At 39.7% G+C, this 23161-nt stretch overlaps 2 protein-coding genes across 2 annotated transcripts; both read left to right on the top strand.

Moving 5' to 3' along the window:
* Window positions 1–1866: 1866 nt before the first annotated feature.
* On the top strand, window positions 1867–11008 carry gar1 (GAR1 homolog, ribonucleoprotein). The gene is made up of 7 exons (XM_057850428.1): window positions 1867–2027; window positions 2237–2420; window positions 7153–7307; window positions 7394–7453; window positions 7527–7653; window positions 10426–10545; window positions 10620–11008. Exons 2-7 carry the CDS (start codon window positions 2249–2251, stop codon window positions 10628–10630), a joined length of 645 nt encoding a protein of 214 aa, XP_057706411.1. The 5' UTR covers window positions 1867–2027; window positions 2237–2248; the 3' UTR covers window positions 10631–11008.
* A 609-nt stretch (window positions 11009–11617) lies between these two features.
* On the top strand, window positions 11618–22881 carry LOC130924089 (alcohol dehydrogenase class-3). Its single transcript, XM_057850427.1, has 9 exons — window positions 11618–11731; window positions 14900–15001; window positions 15085–15226; window positions 15319–15406; window positions 15543–15762; window positions 21600–21860; window positions 21932–22067; window positions 22454–22592; window positions 22692–22881. The coding sequence occupies exons 1-9, from the start codon at window positions 11714–11716 to the stop codon at window positions 22714–22716; spliced, it is 1131 nt and encodes a 376-aa protein (XP_057706410.1). The 5' UTR covers window positions 11618–11713; the 3' UTR covers window positions 22717–22881.
* Window positions 22882–23161: the final 280 nt, after the last annotated feature.

Here is a 23161-nt window from a genome sequence, read left to right on the forward strand (position 1 = left end):
TCTGAAATTGTTACATTGGCTTCCAGTGAGTCAAAGGATATACTATGAAATACTACTGCTTCTCTACAAACAGAGGCGTAGCAAGGGTCCCCGGGGGCCCCAGGCAACAAGCAACATGGGGCCCTTCGAGTGTGTGCAAGTAAGGGGGACAGTTGGACTTGGAGCAGTAGAAGAAAGAGTAGCAACACAAAATACCACCATCGGATGCAGAGGTATATACCTTTGTGTGAAATCAGTAGTCAGATTGGCCCTACAACCCACCAAATTCAAATTATTCCGTAAAAATCACTGATTGGTGGACTACCGTCCGAAATGAGTATTACATTTGCTTATAAAATTGTTTAGGATTATTTTAGATGCAAATAGGTTATATTTTTCTTATAGAGTATTCGACGAGGTAGACCCATTAATAGACTTTTTGGGAAAAATCCCCATTTCTTTAAGTAGTCACATGAATAATGAGGCGGCCTGTGAAAATCAGCATAAAACAGTTCGGCAAGGACTTTCCAGAGAGTACTTGGTGAGCCTTTAGACAATCATCTGGTATTAATAGCTGGTTGGACTTTCTTAAACATGTATAATCTACGTGACATGATTAGTGCTGATTGGGACTGATAACAGAATCGTTTGATAATCTGCCAAATGATTCCATGGTATTGAAATACTTCCTACATTTGTCACTGGGACAGTGCAGTAAAGCTGCGTGTGCTAAATCTGTTGGCCCTCTGGGGGCCCCTGCTGGCTAGGGGCCCTAGGCAATTGCCTGGTTTGCCTAATGGGACGCGACACCTCTGTCTACAAAACACTTAATTTCCTTAAACCAAAATACATGCTTGATTTGTTTGACCCCTACGAAGCATCTAGATCCCATAGGTCATCTGGAACCAGTCTGCTATATGTTCCAACAACAAGAACCAAGATGGTTGAGGCAGCATTTAGTTATATGCTCCTCACCTCTGTGACAAGTTACCTGGAGTTCTGAAGTGTGCTCAAACTGTTAACTCAGGGCTAAAAACGCTATTGTTTGACACAGCATATTCATAACTGTCTATATATTTCGAATTTTGAAGTTGTTTGCTTTTCAATAATCTTTTGTTTAATTTCCAATTTAAATTGTTTTTTTTTTTTTTTTAATTATCTTGATGATTTAATGTCACTTTAATGTAATATTTTATTTCCTGATTCAATTGTCTTTGTTTTTAACTTTATTTTTTATTTGATATTTTGCCTCACATATGGATATTTTGGAGAGCAACTGTCTGTCCAATTTCTTCTTACCTTGCCTGTTGTTGTTATTATCCAGTGATGTCCGCCATTAAAATGTTGGAATTTTATATTAGATAGATCATTTAAGCCGTGAATATTTTGCGTCGTTCATTTCTTATCCAACACTTGCAGAAATGTAATTTGCAAGGTATTTTCAGCCATCTCATCGCGACACTTGCACAAACAGCTTTACGGCACTTTAGTAACATGCATAGATATCATAAATATATATCAAGAAGTTAAAAGTGCTCTGCCAGCCAATAGAGATTTTTGCCATTTTGCGTCGGAGCCGTCCGAGACAGGCGGGCTGCAGCCATACCCCTCTCGAGCCGTTCACTAGATATACAGTAAAAGTCAATTGGAGTGTGTACAGTATTCTGAAATAGCTTTGAATTGCTCCATTTTCAACATTTTTTTAAACGGCTTGGTTTTTCCATAAGTGTAAGATATGCAGTAAATACACTGCATATTTAAAACTAATTATAACATTTATTTTTTTAACATACAACCTGAATCATAGCTACAAGTATACATGTTTTAAAAAATAAGAGTACCGTCTGTATTTTAGTGGAGAGAAAAAAACTCACCTTACGTCCGCTTCCAAAGGGCCACCACAGAAGTCCCCCGATGAAAGATGGCCGCTAGTTAACTACCCCGTCGACCCAGCCTTCACAGAGCTAGCATTATATATATGATATCTACGGTAACACGTGTTGTCGTCGCATGAAGACCAGTGGCAGTCGATAAGCACTGTCAAAGTTGTAAGTTACCCAAAAGAGATACAATGTATGTACTGTTATACAGGATTTGGCATTTCATTTAGTATACGTCGCAACCTGTCGGAAAAGTGCATTTATAAACTCAGATATGTTATTAGGTGGCGCTAATTAGCTGCTAGCTTAGCAGTACTTTATGTTGTTGTGATAGTCAACTTCAAACTCTGATATTAAGTCTGATTTTTTTTTTGCAGATCATTTTGAAGATGTCTTACAGAGGTGGCGGTGGACGAGGGGGTGGAAGAGGTGGAGGGTTTAACCGGGGAGGAGGTGGATTTAACAACCGAGGCGGAGGAGGCAGAGGAGGCTTCGGCGGCCGGGGTGGGGGTCGTGGTGGTTTCAGACAGCAAGACTATGGACCACCAGAATACGTTGTCGGTGAGTGCTGTTTGCAGGAAAGCATACCACTGTATTTAGCAACCTTGAGACCTTATTTTTTTCTGAAGAAGGGCATTTGGTGGTGGTGGTGGTGGTGGTGGGGGGGGGTGCTGCTTCTCCTGCTATGCGTCGCCAACACACCAAGTAGTAACACTTTACTTAGGAGAGATGGCTGAGAGTTATATTTTTCTTTGCAAATGTGTGTGTGTGTGTATATATATATATATTTTTTTTTTTCAAACCTGTCCCATTCAGCTGTTGGACACGGAGAATGGAAGTCTAAGTGTCCGGATGGTCTGAACAGTTTTAATGTTTCACATTGAGAGTAGAGCTGAAACGAATACTCGAGTAACTCGAGTTTAAAAACTGATCCGAGTAATTTTATTCACCTCGAGTAATCGTTTATTTTGACAGCTCTAAGCATCACGTTTTGCTCGGACTACTTTTAATGCGGGACAACGCGCTGATGTCCCGTGCGTAGAGGAAGAATTAAAAAAAAAAAAAAAACTTACTGCAGCCGACAGCCGCTACAAACGACACCGACATTGCTAAATACTAGCCCGCACGATGCTACGTTACTTGGTAGCAGGTAGCGTCTGATGAGTCTCATAGAGATCACATGTATGTTGAACTAGATGCCTATTGACAGTCTTGGCCGCGTCTGGGCAGCGTTGATAAACAGCCGCCATCTTAAAGCAGTAGAGCGCTAAGCGCTAATAAAGAGCACTAAACGCTAATAAATAAGATTAACGTTACTGTCTCTAGTTCACGTAACGTTAGCCCTGCGGAGGGCTAGGTTTCTATTAATTATGACCATTGTCGATGCGATTTTGGTTCTTAGTTCTTTTTTTAAGAACCCCTCCTGTTCTCCACTCATTACCGGAAGTAACCACCTGTTTGAACTTGTTACCTGTATAAAAGACACTTGTTCACATGCTCAAACAAACAAACTCCAACCTCTCCATAATGGCCAAGACCAAAGAGCTGTGTAAGGACATCAGGGATAAAATAATAGACCTGCACAAGGCTGGGATGGGCTACAGGAAAATAAGCAAGCAGCTTGGTGAGAAGGTAACAACCGTTGGAGCGATTATTAGAAAATGGAAGAAGTTCAAGTTGACGGTCAATCTGCCTCGTTCTGGGGCTCCATGCAAGATCTCACCTCGTGGGGCATCACTGATCATGAGGAAGGTGAGGGATCAGCCCAGAACGACACGGCAGGACCTGGTCAATGACCTGAAGAAAGCTGGAACCACAGTCTTGAAGAAAACCATCGGAAACACATTACGCCGTCATGGATTAAAATCCTACAGCACACGCAAGGTCCTGCTGCTGAAGCCAGTGCATGTCCAGACATGTCTGAAGTTTGCCACTGACCATCTGGATGATCCAGAGGAGCAATGGGAGAAGGTCATATGGTAGGATGAGACCAAAATGGAACTTTTTCGGCTCGTCGTGTTTGGGGGAAAAAGAAGGATGAGTACAACTCCAAGAACACCATCCCAACCGTGAAATATTGAGGAGGAAACATCATTTTTTGGGGCTGCTTGTCTGCCAAGGGTACAGGACGACTGCACCGTATTGAGAGGAGGATGGATGGGGCTATATATCGCCAGATCTTGGCTGACAACCTCCTTACTTCAGTGAGAGCCCTGAAGATGGGTCGTGACTGGGTCTTCCAGCATGACAACGACCCAAAGCACACAGCCAAGGCAACTAAGGAGTGGCTCCATAAGAAGCATCTTAAGGTCCTGGAGTAGCAAGTCACCAGATCTGAACCCGATAGAAAATCTATGGAGGGAGCTGAAAGTCCGTTTTGCCCGGCAGCAGCCCCGAAACCTGAAGGCTCTGGAGAAGATCTGCATTGAGGAGTGGGCCAAAACCCTTGCTGCAGTGTGTGCAAACCTTGTCAAGGACTACAGGAAACGTTTGGTATCTGTAATGGCAAACAAAGGTTTCCGTACCAAATATTAAGTTCAATTTTTGTGATGTATCAAATACTTATTTCATGCAATTAAATGCAAATTTATTATTTAAAAATCATACAATGTGATTTTCTGTTTTTTTTTGTATTAGATTCCGTCCCTCGCAGTTGAAGAGAACTTATGATACAAATTACAAACCTCTACATGCTTTGCAAGTGGGAAAACCAGCAAAATCGGCAGTGTATCAAATACTTGTTCTCTCCACTGTACCTCATTTATAACGACAAAGCAGTGAACAGGAAGGGGTTATGGGGGAACAGAAGAAAAGAAACACAAACAATAACAAGAAATGCATTGAACGCCTACACTAACTATGAATATGTTGGTGCTATCGTCAGCTAGATGTATTTCCGGTTGACACCATGTGGGGGGGCCTGTTGACCAGGGACTATTTTCCTTTTTTTCCTTATGTAGTTTCTGGTCCTTTTTGTTGTTGTTTAAATTCATGTCATGTCCAAATTATGAAAAACATTCCCCATATTGCTAATACTTCACTGCTTCTCAGCTGTTTTAATATGTAGTAGTGAGTATATCGTAAAATATTTTTGTAATTTCTTTACTTTTGGGGGGTAGGCATTTCAATTACGATTCAGAGGCTACGATTCGATTATAAATCGATTTTTGATGCCCCCCCAGCCCCCCACCAGCTATTAGCTGCTTTTAATGTTTTGTACATTAGTTACAAAAATTGTACAAAAATCCAAGTATCAAGTTAACAGTTCAAAACAGTAGATTAAAGACTCAAGTCCCCATTCTGTATCAGCAGCTTTAAACTACAGTCAATCAGGGCTGCAGCGATCGATTATTTTAGTCATCGATTATTCGATGAACTAAATGGTTCTTATAATTGACTAATCGGATGAGGACCACGAAAAATTGAAAAACCTGAGCTGAGCCTCAAATATTGTAAAAACATACATAAATAAGGATCTATGTACAACAAAAGAACAATTGGCTGGCTACCTTACATAGGAAAAAGTCCGCTAGCTTGAATGCTATAAAACGCTTTTATTTTTTTATTTTTTTTTCAGCAATGCTCTTCGCAAATGGTTGACACATATTCCCTCAAAAAATGGCTAAATATACCTATAAACTAAATTACGAATGCATTTTAAATAAATAAATAAATTAAAAAAAACATTAGCGCTCACAAAAACTTGGCTTATGTTGGTCTTAACATGGAGCAGCTGGTTTCAGCCATGTGAAATAAGGCAGACTAGAGGGCAGTGTATCCACCCAAATCAATAAAACTAAATGCAAACACTTTAAAAATAAACCATTACAACACCACTTTAATTAAACGCATGCTCGAGGCATCAAAATTATTATTTTTTTTTTGTAATGGAATACACGAGTTTATCTATTAATCGTTGCAGCACTACAGTCAATTAATTTAATGTTGTGAATCAACCGTTAAAATTGCTCCCATTATTCCATAATTTCCCATCTGTCTACTTTCGACATGTGAAAGTTTTAAAAATGTTTTATCATTTAAAGATATTCAAGTCAAGATTTTGCCGATTTAGGAGTATTTTAGAATAAACGTTTTTTAGGTTTGCTTGGAGTGTTCTCTACAACAGCCTTCCAGGGAAGTCTACTGCTTTAAGATGGCGGCTGTTTACTAACACCGGCAAGTCTGCCATTTCGCATCTAGTTTTCTATACTTGTGTGCCTAACGCCACCGAGTCCGTCATTTCGCATCTAGTCATGTGATATCTACCGTAGCCTTATGTGGGCGTAGTTTGCAGCGTATCTGCAGTCGGCAGCTGTCAGGTATTATTGTTTTTTTTTTTTTTTTTTTATCTAGCGGCATGAGTTGAGCCAGAGCCGTGAGTTGAGCATTGTCATTACTAGGGGTACACGATATCCGTTTTTTGAAACCGATATCGATAACTTCCTGGTCTTCAAGGCCGATACCGATACGATGACCGATATATATATATATATATATAATTTTTCAACGTATATTCAACACCTGTAGGTAAAAAATACTAGTGGTTGATTCAGCATAGATTTTCCTTTGACCGAACCAGAATTTTCATGATGACATGAACATTATTATAATGAACAAAACAAAGACAAAAACAAAACTTTGCATACTGGAAAATCAGGAGTGGAAACAAACGAACACATCACAATCCGACACCGTGCCAAAAATATTATTAATAGGGCCGATAATATATAATGTTATCGGATTTATATGATGTCATAATTCCTATTATCGGACCGATAATTATCGTGCACCTCTAGTCATTACCCAGGTAATGACAAGAATAATGTTTACTCTCGATCCGTTCCTCATTGCGTCCTGAAGACAGCGCTGACTGTGTTTTAGTTCCGCTTTACTTGGCATATTTCAATAATCGGAATTTGGATGTATGTGAATCATTCTCGAATCTCCCACGTCCTAATCACGAATAATCTAAGAATCGGAAATTTCGAGCACCTTTAGTAGGCATATAATTCGACAAAATTGAAGTGTTAAATGCTTTTGTAGTATGTGTATTTAAAAAAAACTAAAAATATTGAAACATGTTTTGTCCCTAAATAGTTAGATCAACTTCTAACAACTTTCTCTATAGACTAGTGCTTTCACAACAGTGGCAGATGTACCAACACACTTAAAAAAAAAAAAAAACACATAAAACAAAAATGATTCAGCCCTCACCAAACCCAAAAACCTTTTTCATTTCCTGCATCATGTTTGATACTTGAATAATTTTAATGTAACTCCTGCTTTGCAACAGCTTTAGGGGAGTTTATGCATCCCTGCGAGGACGACATCGTGTGCAAATGTACGACACAGGAAAACAAGGTCCCTTACTTCAACGCGCCTGTTTACTTGGAAAACAAGGAGCAGATTGGAAAGGTGGACGAGATATTTGGACAGCTACGGGACTTTGTATCCTATTAGCTCTGTGAATAACTGATTTATTGGTTTATTCAAAGACTATTTCTACCTAGAAGCTTCTTAACTCACCTTTTCAGTACTTTTCCGTCAAATTGTCTGAAAACATGAAGGCGTCTTCGTTTAAGAAATTGCAGAAGGTAATTTTTCATGTTCACTTTTCATGCAAATATGCTCCAGACTTTAATCTTACTGACCAACGTTCTTGCTCAGTTTTACATAGATCCCATGAAGCTTCTACCACTGCAGAGGTTCCTGCCCAGGCCGCCCGGTGAAAAGGGTCCGCCGAGAGGAGGCCGAGGTGGGGGAAGAGGTGGAGGAAGGGGAGGTGGTCGTGGAGGTGATTATTCTTTAGAATTTTATATTTATTCTTTGTCTATTAGGAGTGTCTTGGATCCGATCACATGATGACAAATCGTGCCCGATCATGTTATTTTCACTGTATCAGTATAGAATAAAAAAAGATAGGGCTTTTTAAGTATTAACTCATTCGGGGACATCTACTGCCGTCAGTGGCAGTGAATTATAATCACTCAATGCCAGCCTTCCCAATTGAAATGGATTTATACCTGTCAGTGGCAGTGAATGAGTTAAGGACTGCAAGCAACATAATAATCCAAATGTATAAGGATGTTGCAACAAAAGAAAAAATATATGCAATAACACCAATATACAATACGTTTTATATCACATTGGATAACCATCTTTTTCATACGGGTAATTTCCTGTGAAAAAAAAATAAATATTGAAACGCAAATTTTTGGCAACTTCTTTTTGTGCTGCATAAGTAATTTGCAAACAAATTGATTTGGGTTATTTTTTTCACTTCGGTGAAACCTCTCCTATACTAATAACTCCTACAGTGCTGGCCAAAAGTATTGGCACCCCTGCAATTCTGTCAGATAACGCTCAATTTGCAATGAAAAAACACAAAAGAGAATGGAAAAGAAAAAATAAAATCATAATCATTTTACACAAAACTCCAAAAAAAGGCCAGAAAAAAGTATTGGCACCCACACCATAATACTTGGTAGCACAACCTTTAAACAAAATAACTGCAAATAACCGCTTCCGGTATCCATCATTGAGTTTCTTAGAATGCTCTGCTTGAATTTTAGACCCTTCTTCTTTGGCCAACTGCTCCAGGTCTCTGAAATTTGAAGGGTGCCTTCTAGAGCTGTGAATCTTTGGGCACCTAACGATTCGATTACGATTACGATTCAGAGGCTCCGATTCAATTATAAAACGATTATTGATGCACCCCACTCCTTTTTTAATGTTTTGTACATTAGTTCCAAAATTGTTCAAAAATCCTCTCAGGCTTAACCAAACTACTATATCAGTATCAAGTTAACTTATAACAGTAAAGAAATATACATAAATAACAGTAAATAAAAAACTCCAGTCCCCATTCTGTATCAGCAGCTTTAAACTACATTCAATTAATTTAATGTTGTGAATCAACTGTTAGTTTTTAAAATTGCTCCCGTTATTCCATAATTTCCCTTCTGTCTACTTTTGTCAAAGTTTTAACACTATTTCATCATTTAAAGATAGATTCAAGACAAGATTCTGCCGATTTCGGAGTATTTTGGATAAAAAGCTAATTAGGTTCGATACAACAGAGCCTTCTAAAGAGGGCTACTGCTTTAAGATGGCGGCTGTTTACTTACGTCGGAAAGTCTGTCATTTCGCATCTCTGTTCAATAATACATGTTCTAACACTGACATCGTCTGTCATTTTGCATCTAGTTCTACATATATATGATACCTACTGTAGCAGTACGTTTGTAGCAACTAGCAACTGGGCGTTGTTTGTAGCGGCTGTCAGCCGCAGTCAGGTATGATTGTTTTTTTTTATCTAGCGGCATTAGTTGAACATGATATTTACTCTTGGTCCGTTCCTCATTGCGTCCCAAAGACCGCGCTGACTGTGTTTTACTTCCGCTTTACCTGGTATAATTCAATAATCGGAATTTGGATATTTGTGAATCATTCTCGAATCCTCCACGGCTAAGAATCGGAAATTTCACACGCCTCTAGTGCCTTCTCCAAACTGCCATTTTCAGATCCTCCACAGATGTTCTATGGGATTCAGGTCTGGACTCATTTCTGGCCACTTTAGTCTCCAGTGCTTCTCTCAAACCATGTTCTAGTGCTTTTTTTAAGTGTTTTGGGGGTCATTGTCCTGCTGGAAGACCCATGACCTCGGAGGGAGACCCAGCTTTCTCACACATTATGCTGCAAAATGTATTGGTAGTCTTCAGACTTCATAATGCCATGCACACGGTCAAACAATCCAGTGCCAGAGGCAGCAAAGCAACCACAAACATCAGGGAACCTCCGCCATATTTGACTGTGGGGACCGTGTTCTTTTCTTCGAAGGCCTCGTTTTTTTCCCCTGTAAACTCTACGTTAATGCCTTTTCCCAAAAAGCTCTACTTTTGTCTCATCTCACCAGGGAACATGAGATGGACTTGTATTCTTGAGATTGCCCATGAGTCCTCACAATTTTGCTTCTAAAGTCTTCAGACAACTGTCTGGTCTTCTGTTTCTGTTGTCTGTTTGGTCTTCTTTCTTTACTCCATGCTCAATGTGGTACACACAAGAACACAGTTTGAGTCAACTTTAATCCATCTTAACTGGCTGCAAGAGTGTTTTAGTTATTGCCACCACCTGTTATGTGCCACAGGTAAGTAACGTGCTGTTATTACACAAATTAGAGAAGCATCACATGATTTTTCAAACGGTGCCGATACTTTTGTCTGGTCATTTTTTTGGAGTTTTGTGCAAAATGATAATGATTTAATTTTTTTTTTTCCAATCTCTGTTGTGTTTTTTCATTGCAAGCAAAATAAAGGAAACCATTACTACCAAAGCATTTGTAATTGCAATTATTTTCTGGGAAAAATTGACAGAATTGCAGGGGTGCCAATACTTTTGGGCAGCACTGTATAATGTCAAGATAGCTTTGTTCAAACTAGGAAATAAAGACATTTTGATGTACTTTTTTCGCCTCGATGTATATTACCGAGATGTCTGATCAGGACTTTACAAAAGGGTACTGTTAGATACCACTTTTACCTATGGTGTGACTAAAATGTTGTTGCAGGTGGATTTCGAGGAAGGGGAGGTGGAGGCTTCGGAGGAGGTGGTAGAGGTGGCGGTTTTGGACGTGGAGGAGGCGGTTTTAGAGGAAGGGGAGGAGGCGGCGGAGGACGTGGATTCAGAGGTCGGACCACATTCGGATTCTAATGTATTGTTTGTTTCAATATATCTGTATTGAAGCTTTTGTATAATTTGCAGGTGGTAGATGATCTCTTGTGGGTCCACAGTTTATCCCAATCCTCTGTGAGGGTTACGAATTTGGACATTACCTCTTGGATGCATCTTTCTTTTTTATTGTTTTAATACTCATATGATTAATGAGCCTTATATGGTAAACGTTAGTCAAGAATCTGAACATCTGAAGACATGTATTGACAGAGTCATTAGTCAATTTTTGACAAATGTGAGTTTGGAATCTCTGAGTTATAACTTGGGAATCATCATCTGTAAGAAACCATGTCATAATTATCATGATTAAATGTTTTTGTGCAAAATATAGTGTTTTTGGGGGGGTTTTCCCCCCCAAAGTCTCCCTGTGCCTTTATTTGCGGCATTTGTGGTGTAAAGTGCTGGTTGTTTCTACCATGATTTATGGCCATTGTCTTTTGTATCAGCATTTTTTATGATCCTAATCACTACTTAAACAAAACGCCGACGGTAACAGACGCAACGGGACAAAGTTCTATTTATTTTTAACCTTTATTCAGGAAATTTATAGCTTTCGTCATTAGTTATGCCTACTGTGGAGCACAGCACAGTGGAAAAAAATGGAATTCATAATTTTTTTTAATGCAAATATTTTCGAATTAACAATATAAAAGTTTAATCACAAAGGACAAAACTAGGGTTCAAATCTTGTAATTATTTCTTTTAGGTCGCTAATATTTTTTTTCTCAGTCGTTTCAGAATTTAATTTAGGTGACAAAATCCCCCCAAAAATGCGTCAAATCGGTCCTTCACCATACGTCATCTCTATCCTCTATTCTGATTGGTTAGAGCGACGTCCTCCTTTTCCGGTTGGCAGCAGCTAATTTCAGATAAACAGTTGGGAATTACTGGCTTTAGTTAAGTATTAACCATCGAGAACATTTTCTAAATGAATTTTGAGCACATATAATTAATTTCCGTAAAGTCAAAATGCATTGCGGGGGTTATTATTTTTCGCGGTTCTGAGCTGCACCGGAAGTACGTCACTTCTCCTTGTAGCTGATTGGTGAAGCTGTCCTCTCATACAGCGACGGAAGTCACGCAACTTACTCGCTACGCCTTCCACTCCAAGACACTGGAGGATCATGGCGACAACTGGCAAGGTGGGTAAACTCCAACAAACTGAGCATTTTCAACGCAAATATTGTACTGTTAATAATATAGTCACCCAACATTTACTCACTTGAATTACACGATTGCTTACTTGCAAATGAAATCCATGCAAGCTGTTTTTAACGCAGTTACGTATGCTTGTTCAAGAAAAGGAAAACACAAAATGTGCTGTTGACTACATTGAAAAAGTAAATAAACATTGAAAGAATGTATGTAAAATTGAAAAAGTAAATAAACATTGAAAGAATGTATGTATTGAATAAAATATTTTTTTTCCCGAGTGGTTCTGCTCACAATCTGCTAGTTCAAAGTTCACACCTGCCTTTCGACCTCGCGTTACGGCTCATTTACACCTCATTTACAAGTTTTGAGTTGCTTCGCCATTCAGGTGAATAAGAGTGTCTTTTAAAACTTCAGTTGAAACAAGATGGCACGTTGCTCGATTCACTGTCTACCATGGGGTTGCACCTAACGATGCGATTTGCCATACAAGGCTTGCGATATCGATTATCTCACAATATAGCGGTACAACAGTTATCACGTACAATATGTCTTTTGTCTTTACAGACTATGACATTATTTCATCGCAACATTTATCTAATACAGCAAGATAATATCATTTCAACATTCTTGTAAAGAAATTGGTGTCTTTTTCAACTCTTTGCCAGCCATTCAAATCATATGAACTGGAAGGACTGGCTTTCATTTCTTATGTTTGAGTCCCATTGAAGGCGCTAGACATCCAATTCATCCTCCCAAATTGAGAGGTTGGCTTCAGAGGGTGTGTCTTAAAATTCATCGAGTAGTAGTATCCATAGTAGTTGTAGTAATAGTAGCAGTATTAGTGGTGTGAATGATCCAACAAATGTAGGGCAGCAGCTATCGATTATTTAATCGAGTAATCGGATTAGGAAAATTTAATGTGTTGCAGAATAAATTTTAGGAGATGCAAAACAAAGGCTTGTTAAAATTGCACTTTCAAAAGAGCATTAAATGCAAATGCTTAATACAATTCCCGAGTGCTTTTTAAAACTATGCAGGATTGCACTTTCATTTCTCAAGAGCAATAAATGCATTTCAAAATAAATTAAAAAATAAATGAGGATCAAAGGCCACGAAATAACACTATTGGTTGGGGGGAACCAATTCAGGGTGTCCCCTGCCTACTGCCCGAAGTTAGCTGGGATAGGCTCCAGCACCTCCGCGACCCTCGTGAGGAATAAGCGGCATGGAAAATGGATGGATGGATGGATGGTTGGGGGGGGTTCAGGGGGGCGGACTAAATGTGGAGGCGGACCATATCCGGCCCGCGGGCCGTAGTTTGGGACCCCTGGCATAAACAATCGTATTGGCTCAAAAAAACCTTAACCTTATGTTGGTCCTAACATTGAGCAGCTGGATCCAGCGGTTAGACGAGTGATATCATACTCACTTTTGCCACTAGAGGGCAGCGTATTACGGCTGATTGATTTTGGGAAAAAAGCTTACAACGCGACCTTTTGGGGGTTTACGATATACTGCGATATATATTGCATTATTAAAACTGGAAGAATTTTCACCAGACTTGTATAGCTTTGTTTGGGAAGACTTTGGTTGACTCACCATGACTGCATTGTATTCATATAATAGTCTACCCCAGGCTAAAGGCATTGATCTGTGAATTACGAAGCTTGTTGTATATAAAAAGTCGTCCAGGAGGCCATGTCTTGGCACACTTGCTGCTTTTATGAAAAGCCAAAGTTAACATGTTAAAAAAAAAAACATATCAATTGTACGTCCTGCGATATTATAGGACTATTGCTCAAGCACATATGGCGATGTTCAAACGATATATTGTGCAGGCCAACAGTGTATCCACCCAAATCAAGAAAAAATAAAATGCAAACACTTTTAAAACAAACCATTACAACGCAACTCTATTTAAATGAATCCTCAAAGGAGCAAAATTTGATTCGAAGCTTTTTTCTAATCGAGTTAATCGATTAATTGTTGCAGCACTAAGCAAATGTTCATTCGTCCCCTCGCAGTCAAAATGAATTGGATGTCTAGTGCAGTAATGGCAGCCAGTGAGTTAACTGTTTATCTCTATCAAACTGTGACATTGTTTGAATACATGTATCGATAAACTTTTGGGATACAAAGTCCCTCAATGTATCACAATATTCATATATTGTCACTAGGGCTGTCAAAATTATCGCGTTAACGGGCGGTAATTGTTTTAAAGTAATCACGTTAAAATATTTAATGCATTTAACGCATGCGCGGAACGACCCACTCGCGCATTGCCGCGAACAGACTACAATGGCGCCGTTTTAAGTACAGTATATTGAGAGCTAAGAGGCAGAGACAAGCGAGTGGAGTGGACACAGGCATTCATTGGAGCCACGCTATTTATTGGTATAAGCTTTGGCATCTCTTCCGTAACAATTATTATAACCTACTTTGGCGAGCGACGTGGGGAAGAATGACAGGAGATGATCTTTTTCTTATCACCCTGTATTGTACACAACACAGAGAAGATATACCATTTGCAGCCACCAATGACAATCATGGTTGCCCAACTTCCCATCATGCATTTGGGCAGTTCAGAACAGTTAGGTCGCTACAGTATCATTTAGTGAAAGCACAATAAAAATAATATTCCTATCTCTTAAAAACAATGTTTGCAAAAAGAAAAGCGCTCAATGCAAAGAGAACCGGCATTCCCAATTAAAATAGCTATGCAAAATAATACTCAGACTTTGTTCAAACTCTATTCAAACATTTCGTTTACCTCAACAAATAAACTAGATGGCAATATTTAGTCACAATATACAAACTATCAAAATTACTATAACTTGTACTCACATTTATCTTTCTAGAATTACAAGTTTTTCTATCCGTGGATCCCTTTCACAAAAAGAATGTTTATAATGTTAATGCCATCTTGTGGATTTATTGTTATAATAAACAAATACAGTACTTATGTACAGTATGTTGAGTGTATACATCCATCTTGTCTTATCTTTCCATTCCAACAATAATTTACAGGAAAAATATGGCATATTTTAGAGATGGTTTGAATTGCGATTAATTACGATTAATTAGTTTTTAAGCTGTGATTAACTTAAAAATTGTAATTGTTTGACAGCCCTAATTGTCACACCCCTACTTTTAAGGTGATCAAATGCAAGGCTGCAGTAGCCTGGGAGGCAGGCAAGCCCCTTTCTATTGAGGAGGTGGAGGTGGCCCCACCCATGGCCCATGAGGTCCGGATAAAGGTAAGGTGTGGCTGCTTTATCTGAAGGGTTCAGTGGAACTTTCCATCAACATTTATAACTCTCTCTGTGTGTTTGTTTTTCAGATTTTTGCCACGGGTGTGTGCCACACAGATGCCCACACAATGAGTGGTAACGATCCTGAAGGTGTCTTCCCCGTCATCCTTGGCCACGAGGGCGCCGGCACAGTAGAGAGTGTTGGCGAGGGTGTCACCAAGTTTAAGCCTGGTAATGAGTTCCAATGACATTTCAGATTTGCTGTAAAATGCATTTAAATATGTTGGCTGAATTTATAATGATGACGTATGTCATGTGTCAAGGTGATACGGTTATCCCGCTGTATGTGCCTCAATGTGGAGAATGCAAGTTCTGCAGGAATCCCAAGACCAACCTTTGCCAGAAGATCAGGTATGACTATCATAACTTAATGCCTAAAATACATGTAAATAATGCATGTAAAGTATAGTATTTGTTTACACAGCCCAAGTTAGGGAAGAATGCTAAACATGCTAAGTCTTTCTCCTCGGCACCTCACGCCCTGTAGAGTGACCCAAGGTCAGGGCCTGATGCCAGATGGGACTAGCCGCTTCACTTGCAAGGGCAAGAAAGTGTTCCACTTCATGGGAACAAGCACCTTCTCTGAGTACACCGTAGTGGCGGACATTTCTGTGGCTAAAATCAACGAAAAGGCTCCACTGGAAAAGGTGTGCCTCCTCGGGTGCGGCATCTCCACGGGATACGGTGCCGCCCTGAATACCGCCAAGGTGGGTTTGCTCAAAGGATCACCTTCTCATACACAGCATAGGGCAGGCCAGGGTTGGAACCTCTGGGTACCTCCCAATACAATTTGTAATACAAGCTTCATGATAACTATTATCCCACATTATGGCGATACAACAAGTATCGATTCATGGGTTAGCAAATCAATCTACGATACTCTATGATTTACCATTGACAACGGTAGACATCCAAATAATGTATTTAAGTTGGGAGGACTAGTTATGAATGCTTATTCGTTCATTCGCCCCTTTCAGTCAAAATGATTTGCCTGTCTAGTAGAGGCGCACGTTAATTATCGGTCCGATAATAGGAATTATGACGTCATCCCAATAAATCCAATAACAATATATGTTATCGGTCCTTTTAATAATATTTTTGGTGTCGGATTGGGATGTGTGCGTTTGTTTCCACTAGGGCTGTCCCAAACGACTAATTTCCTCCCGAGTAGTCAGCCAACTGTTTTTACGACTAATCGACTAATCTAATTTTGTTTTTGTTTTTTTACTAATTTAATAAGGAATTTTTTGTTGAAGCTTATTAGTTCACAAAAAACATTTTGGAACACCTAAATTCTTGTATTAACGTATGAATAAATAACATAAATATCAATAATAAATCACCATCAATGAGGTCAAATGCTGCTGGCATTAACTACTGCAAAAAAATGTAAACGGAAACGCTGTGACCTCACCTTTTTAACAGGAATCAAAACAATTCTTACTAGAGCTGGGAATCTTTGGGCACCTAACGATTCGATTACGATTACGATTCAGAGGCTCCGATTCGATTATAAAACGATTATTGATGCACCCCACTCCTTTTTTTGTTTTTTTGTTTGTTTTGTACATTACCGTATTTTTCGGACTACAAGTCGTTCCTGAGTATAAGTTGATCCAGTCATAAAATGCCCAACGAAGAGAAAAAAAACATACAAGTCGCACAGGAGTATAAGTCGAATTTTTGGGGGAAATTTACTTGATAAAATCCAACACATAGAACAGGCATGTCATCTTGAAAGGCAATGTAATATAAAAATACAATAGAGAACAACATGCTAAATAAATGTACAGTGCATGAACAACGAAATGTGAATATACTGTCCTACGCTACGGCCTGTCCTGGCTATACAGCGAACTCCCAAAAGACAATGCTGGACGTCCGTATAATTTGCTGAATCAATTTGGTCCTCGATAGAAAACAGGTTCGCATCAACGTAAATAAATGATAATTAGGAACTATTAGTAATAAGTAACATGTTAGCATGCGTTCGCTATCATTAGCACATCGTTCAAACAACCACACAACTGGCTCTAAGTGTCCGATCGCGGGTGGAAAACACACAACAACAGAAAAGATGATAAACGCAGGCGTTGCCTCTGTAGAGATGATTTAAAAGCATAAACAATGAAAGTAGGTTCGCATCCGTCTATTCTCTCTAGCTAACTCGCCCACTCACTCATACAGAGCTACGTAGCTGTCCGTCTTCTTCTGGCGTGTCACGTAAACAAGTGCGAGTGCGCCCTCACGTGGGCGTGAAAGCGCCACAAACTAAATGCATCCATTTCAAGATAAAAAAGTCAACAATACAATTGAACATACACTGCCAAAGGCAGAACGCGAACGTGGCCATAGCTATAAAGAGTTATTCAGATAACTATAGCATAAGAACATGCCAACTGTTAATAATTCCACACATAAGTCGCTCCTGAGTATAAGTCGCACCCCCAGCCAAAATATGAAAAAAAAACGCGACTTATAGTCCGAAAAATACGGTAGTTCCAAAATTGTTCAAAAATCCTCTCAGGCTAAACCAAACTACTATTTCAGTATCAACGTATAGCAGTAAACAAATATACAAAAATAACAGTAAATAAAAAACTCCAGTCCCCATTCTATATCAGCAGCTTTAAACTACTTTCAATTAATTTAATGTTGTGAATCAACCGTTAAAGTTGTTAAAATTGCTCCTGTTATTCCATAATTTCTCTTCTGTCTACTTTCAACATGTGAAAGTTTTAAAACTATTTTAAAGATAGATTCAAGTCAATATTTTACCGATTTAGGAGTATTTTAGATAAAAAGTTAATTAGGTTCGCTTGGAAGGTTCCCAACAACAGCCTTGCAGGGAAGTGTACTGCTTTAAGATGGCGGCCGTTACTAACGCCCGCATCTAGTTTTTTGTAGATGTGGTGGTAACGATACCGAAGCTATAATGCATCTAGTCCTATATAAATGATATCTACCGTAACATAATGTGGCTTGTAGCAGCTTTTCGGCAGCAGTCAGGTATGTTGTTGTTTTTTTTTTTTTATCACGTGGCATGAGTTGAGCTAGAGCCGTGAGTTGAGCATTGGCGTTACCCGAGGGGCCGGGTAATGAGAAGCATGATGTTTAGCTACTCTCGCTCCGTCCCTAATTGCGTACCGAAGACCGCGCGGCGCGCTGAGTGTGTCGTACTTCTGCTTTACTTGGCATATTTCAATAATCGGAATTTGGATGTTTGTGAATCGTTCTCGAATCTTCCACGGCCGAATCGCGAATAATCTAAGAATTTTGCACACCTCTAATTCTTACTCTTTTTGTCGTATGTCTATATTGTTCTAAATGTTAAAATGAATTGCAATATCCCGGACAATCATTTTCAGAATACTTTGTGTGAGTTCAGATGCTCATTCTGGTGCGTATTCCGCATTTTTTGGGGAGGGGAAAAACTGTTCAACTTTTGTTTTAATCTGAAAATAAAGCAGAAGGCACACTGAAATATTACAACTATTTTGAATGAAAGGCACACATAGTCATAGTAACAAAAATTAAATATATAGTACTAATTTGATAGTATACTACTATATGTATATTCACAATAATACTTTATAATATAAAGTAACATTGGTGCAGTCATGGATTATAGTAAGCAGGCCAGTGCTGTGTTCCCATATACATTTTTATTATATTATGTATATATATATATATATATATATATATATATATATGTATCCCCCCCCCTCCAAGTGGGAGCTTCCATGATCCTAATAAATACAATCTGCATGCTGTGCACAGAGATGTTGAGATCTACAGCTTTCAGGGGCAGCAGCAGAGTAGATTAATAACATGAAGTACATGTGGAAAAAAATTAATGATGCAAGTTGAGCAGACGCACATAAAGGCAACTTCAATTAAAAAAATATCATTAGAAAGTTTTACGGATTTACAATCCGCCAGTGTTTTTCAAGGACACTTTCGAGTATATCGACACACGACGAGTCTAACCAAATGATGTGCAGTAGACGTGCTGGGGTCCACATTGTCGCGGACAGCAAGATCGCTGGTAGCTAGAAATCCGAGCAGTTCTTGAACGCGGCACGAGCACTACCTCGCTCATCTGCACACAACCAGAACTTTCTACCTACTCCTTCCTTCCCTTCTACTGCACCTCCGCCCAATTTCTCGCGGCACACCTGACGATCTCTCATGGCACACTAGTGTTGAAAAACAGCGCTAGCTTGTTTCTTGTTGTGTTCCAAAATTACACTTGGGTGACGGCGCTTCAAGTGTTCGTTCGTTGCCCACGTGCTACGTGCGGGTATGCGAGCTCAGTTTAGCAAGAGTACACTCAGTGGCACCCTTCATATTTTCCTTGAAATAATTCCAGGCTCTGGACATTCTGGTCCGCTTTTTTTTCACCGCTTGCATCGCGAGCGCCCACCATTCTAAACTTTATCCGCATGTAATTTTTTTTTTTAACCCGTCATTACCCGTCGACGGTATGTTTTACCCGTCGACGGTATGTTTTGCCCGTCAACGTATTTACGTCATCGATAACGTCGACTAGTCGGGACAGCTCTAGTCTCCACTCTTGTTTTGCCAGTATGCAAAGTTTTGTTACTGTTCTAGAGGCCGTATTTTTCTTTCACTGAGTTACATATAAACCTTTCTATGGCAATTAGCAAATGTTTGCATTTTACAGTGTTGTGTTTACAAGTTATTGAGAGGCCTTTTGGTTATTGATAGGCTTGCTGTTCTATAATTGCCAGGCTAAGAAAGTTGTTTCATGGACCAAGACCACAAGTCTCTTCTCCCGTTGCACCAAATGTTTTATCTGCTGACAAAGCACAGTACCTGTTGGGTTTATGTTTGTTTTAGATCAGTGCTCATTGTTCAGGGGAGCACATCGTCAGCGATATTGACTGATTGATATACATTTTTAAAATTATATAATCAGTTATCATATCGGTATCGACCTTGAGGAGCAGGAAGTTATTGATATCGGTATCAGTTTCAAAAAATGGTTATCGTGCATCCCTACTGTCTAGCGCCGTCAATGACAGCAAATGAGTTAACAAAGACACTATTCTAGTGGAAAATGTTGGTCTAGCGCAGCGTTTTTCAACCGGTGTGCCGGTCCAATATCCAATATCGCATTTTTATTTTTATATTTCTATATGTCGTCGGGTGGAGTTGCCGTAGGAAGAAAGGAGAAGGTAGAAAGTTGCCGTCTTGTGCAGATGAGCGAGGTATTGCTTTTGTCGCGTTCAATAACTGCTCGGATTTCTAGCTATCAGCTACCTTGCTGCCCGCGACAATGTGGACCCTAGCACGTCTACTGTGCATCATTTGATTAGACTCGTCAAGAGTCAATATTCACGAAAGTGACCTTTCCATTTTATCCGTATGTGACGACCGTCAATCCTCGCCTGTGTTTTATTCCAACACATTGTCAAGGGCAGCAAGGTGGCTGACAGCTAGAAATCTGAGCAGTTCTTGAACGCGACACGAGAAGCTATCCTAAACGTCATCCCCAAGCGAAACGCCCGTCGCTTCAAAACATGTCGATGGACTATTTTGTTCGCATTTGTGAAAACACAGAAACTTGTTTGAGAAAAGCTACAAAGGTAAATGAGAAAGCCCCCAAAGCCAGTGACCTTGTGGCTGAACTTGTTGCTAAATCCAAAGTCCCACACTATGGCAGAGACCTTAATACTACCTTTTTGAAAAGCTATTGTCAGCGAGCTGCTCGGCCCTGATGCGGTGAAAGACATTGCTAAAGTCTCACTGTCTAATAATTCTGAGCTTTTCAAGCCTAATTGCTAAAAAAATAAAATAAAAACCGAGACTGAGAGCTGTTGGTGAAGATTCCTGTCAGGGTACCAGCTTTGGGTTCATCTAAACAGGCTCAAGTTTTACACCGTCTAAGTATAAATATTGAGAAACTATTTTATAAATAAATATACTGTAGAGAAAGTAATTTTGGAACAGTTTTGGTTTGTGGTGTGCCACGAGATTTTTTTTCCAATGCAAAAACGTGCCGTGACTCAGAAAAGGTTGAAAACCACTGGTCTAGTGGAAGGTTTTGCTAGCAACCTGTTGGTTAGTTTGTTAAACATGTTTCGTAAGTTGTCTGAAACCAGTGTTGCCAACTTGGCGGCTTTCTTGCTAAATCTGTCGACTTTCCAAAGCCTCTTGGCGCCTCTTTTGTCAGCAGCGACTAGGGAGAAATTACCATCTTTTTTTCCCTCTTGCACAGTATTGTATCTCTGGTCCATTTTGTTTGGCAGTGTTAAAAAAAAAAAAAAAAGTTAAATTTAGGGTTCATTTGTAGTTCTAAACATGTTTAGTTGTTTTTAATTAATTTTTTTAACTCACTTTTTGCTTCTCCCAAGATGTTATTCCTCTCTCCTACATCGTCCATTACAAATACAGTACATGCAAATTGCCTATTATGCAAATTTGCTGAGTGACTTTTAGGAGAGCCAGTAGCTACTTTCCTTACTGGGGAGTTGGCAACACTGTTTGAGACATACCTCTCGGGTTCCTTTCCACTCAGGTGGAACCTGGCTCCACGTGCGCAGTCTTTGGCCTTGGTGCCGTCGGCCTGGCTGCTATTATGGGCTGCCATGTGGCAGGAGCGACACGCATTATCGGTGTGGACATCAACCCGAGCAAATTCGACAAAGCTAAGGAGTTTGGCGCCACCGAGTTCGTCAACCCCAAGGACCACAAAAAGCCCATCAACGAGGTGCTGGTGGAAATGACTGACGGCGGCGTGGATTACTCCTTCGAGTGTATCGGGAACGTGCAGATCATGGTGAGACATTGTGTTTGAGTGCCTGTCAAGCATGTTGCGGAAAAAACAAATGAATCTGTTGTCTATTTCAGCGAGCTGCTCTGGAGGCATGCCACAAAGGTTGGGGTGAGAGCATCATCGCTGGTGTTGCCGGAGCTGGACAAGAGATCTCCACAAGGCCCTTCCAGCTGGTGACAGGCCGCGTGTGGCGCGGCACTGCCTTTGGAGGTGATGACATTTTTTATTATTTACAGTAGGGGTGCACCGATGCATGGTATCGGTACAGCATTGGCCGATACCACACAGAATCAGTATTGGGAGCTAAACAGTGGTATCTGTGCAACTCTAATTTACAGTAGATTGTAAGGGTGGAACAAGTTTGCTAGCACTTTTTAGTCTTTTCATCCAGCTGAGCTGCCAAAGACTGTGAGGAGGTGGAATTTTAAAAAATAGATTCTTACTTACAGACACAATTTAGGAAATTGGCATCAATCAAAATATATTCAAGGTTATGTAATCAAACACTTGAAGGGTAGCCAAAAAATCCAGAGACCAAAAATGTGACTTTTTACCTTTACGACTCCAGCTCCACCTTCTAATTCTTCTTACCACAGGCTGGAAGAGCGTAGATAGCGTCCCCAAACTGGTGGAAGACTACATGAGCAAGAAGCTGAAGGTGGACGAGTTCATCACGCACACGCTGCCATTCGACAAGATTAATGAGGGATTCGACCTCATGCATGCTGGAAAGAGGTACACTTAAGTTAATACCATAGTCCTTTATTTGATTGATTCAAATTGGTCCTAACACTGTCACGTTTCACCCCTTCTCCTCCCATCTTTCTTCTGCAGCATCCGCACAATCTTGACCTTCTAAGTGCCTTGACCACCAGTCCAGCAACTGTCAGATGACTTTCAATATTCCAAAAAAACTTAATGTCACAACATTTTTGTTGTATGAACCACATTTGTATGAAGAATTTCACATAGGCTACTACGGTTCCAGTAAAATAAACACATTCATAGCATGCCTGAGTTTCACTTTTGTTGAATACTTGATCTCAAATGTTGCAACCCAACATTTCAAATGCCCGTCATTATGTTTTATTTAAATTTTTGAATGAAATCCTTGCTTCGGGTCAGTGGGATCAACCTGAATAAAAATCCTGAAAATGCGAAAGCCTCAAAAAGAATGAACAAAACAGCTTGAAGAAAAAAGATTGCTCAAGCATTTTTTATGTTAAAAGGGGTTTATATTACATTTATTTTAAAATGTTTTTGATGCCCTGCGATTGGCTGGCTACCAATTCAGGGTGTCCCCT

The sequence above is a fragment of the Corythoichthys intestinalis genome, chromosome 11 (genome assembly GCF_030265065.1).
Source record: "Corythoichthys intestinalis isolate RoL2023-P3 chromosome 11, ASM3026506v1, whole genome shotgun sequence".
Lineage (NCBI taxonomy): Eukaryota > Metazoa > Chordata > Actinopteri > Syngnathiformes > Syngnathidae > Corythoichthys > Corythoichthys intestinalis.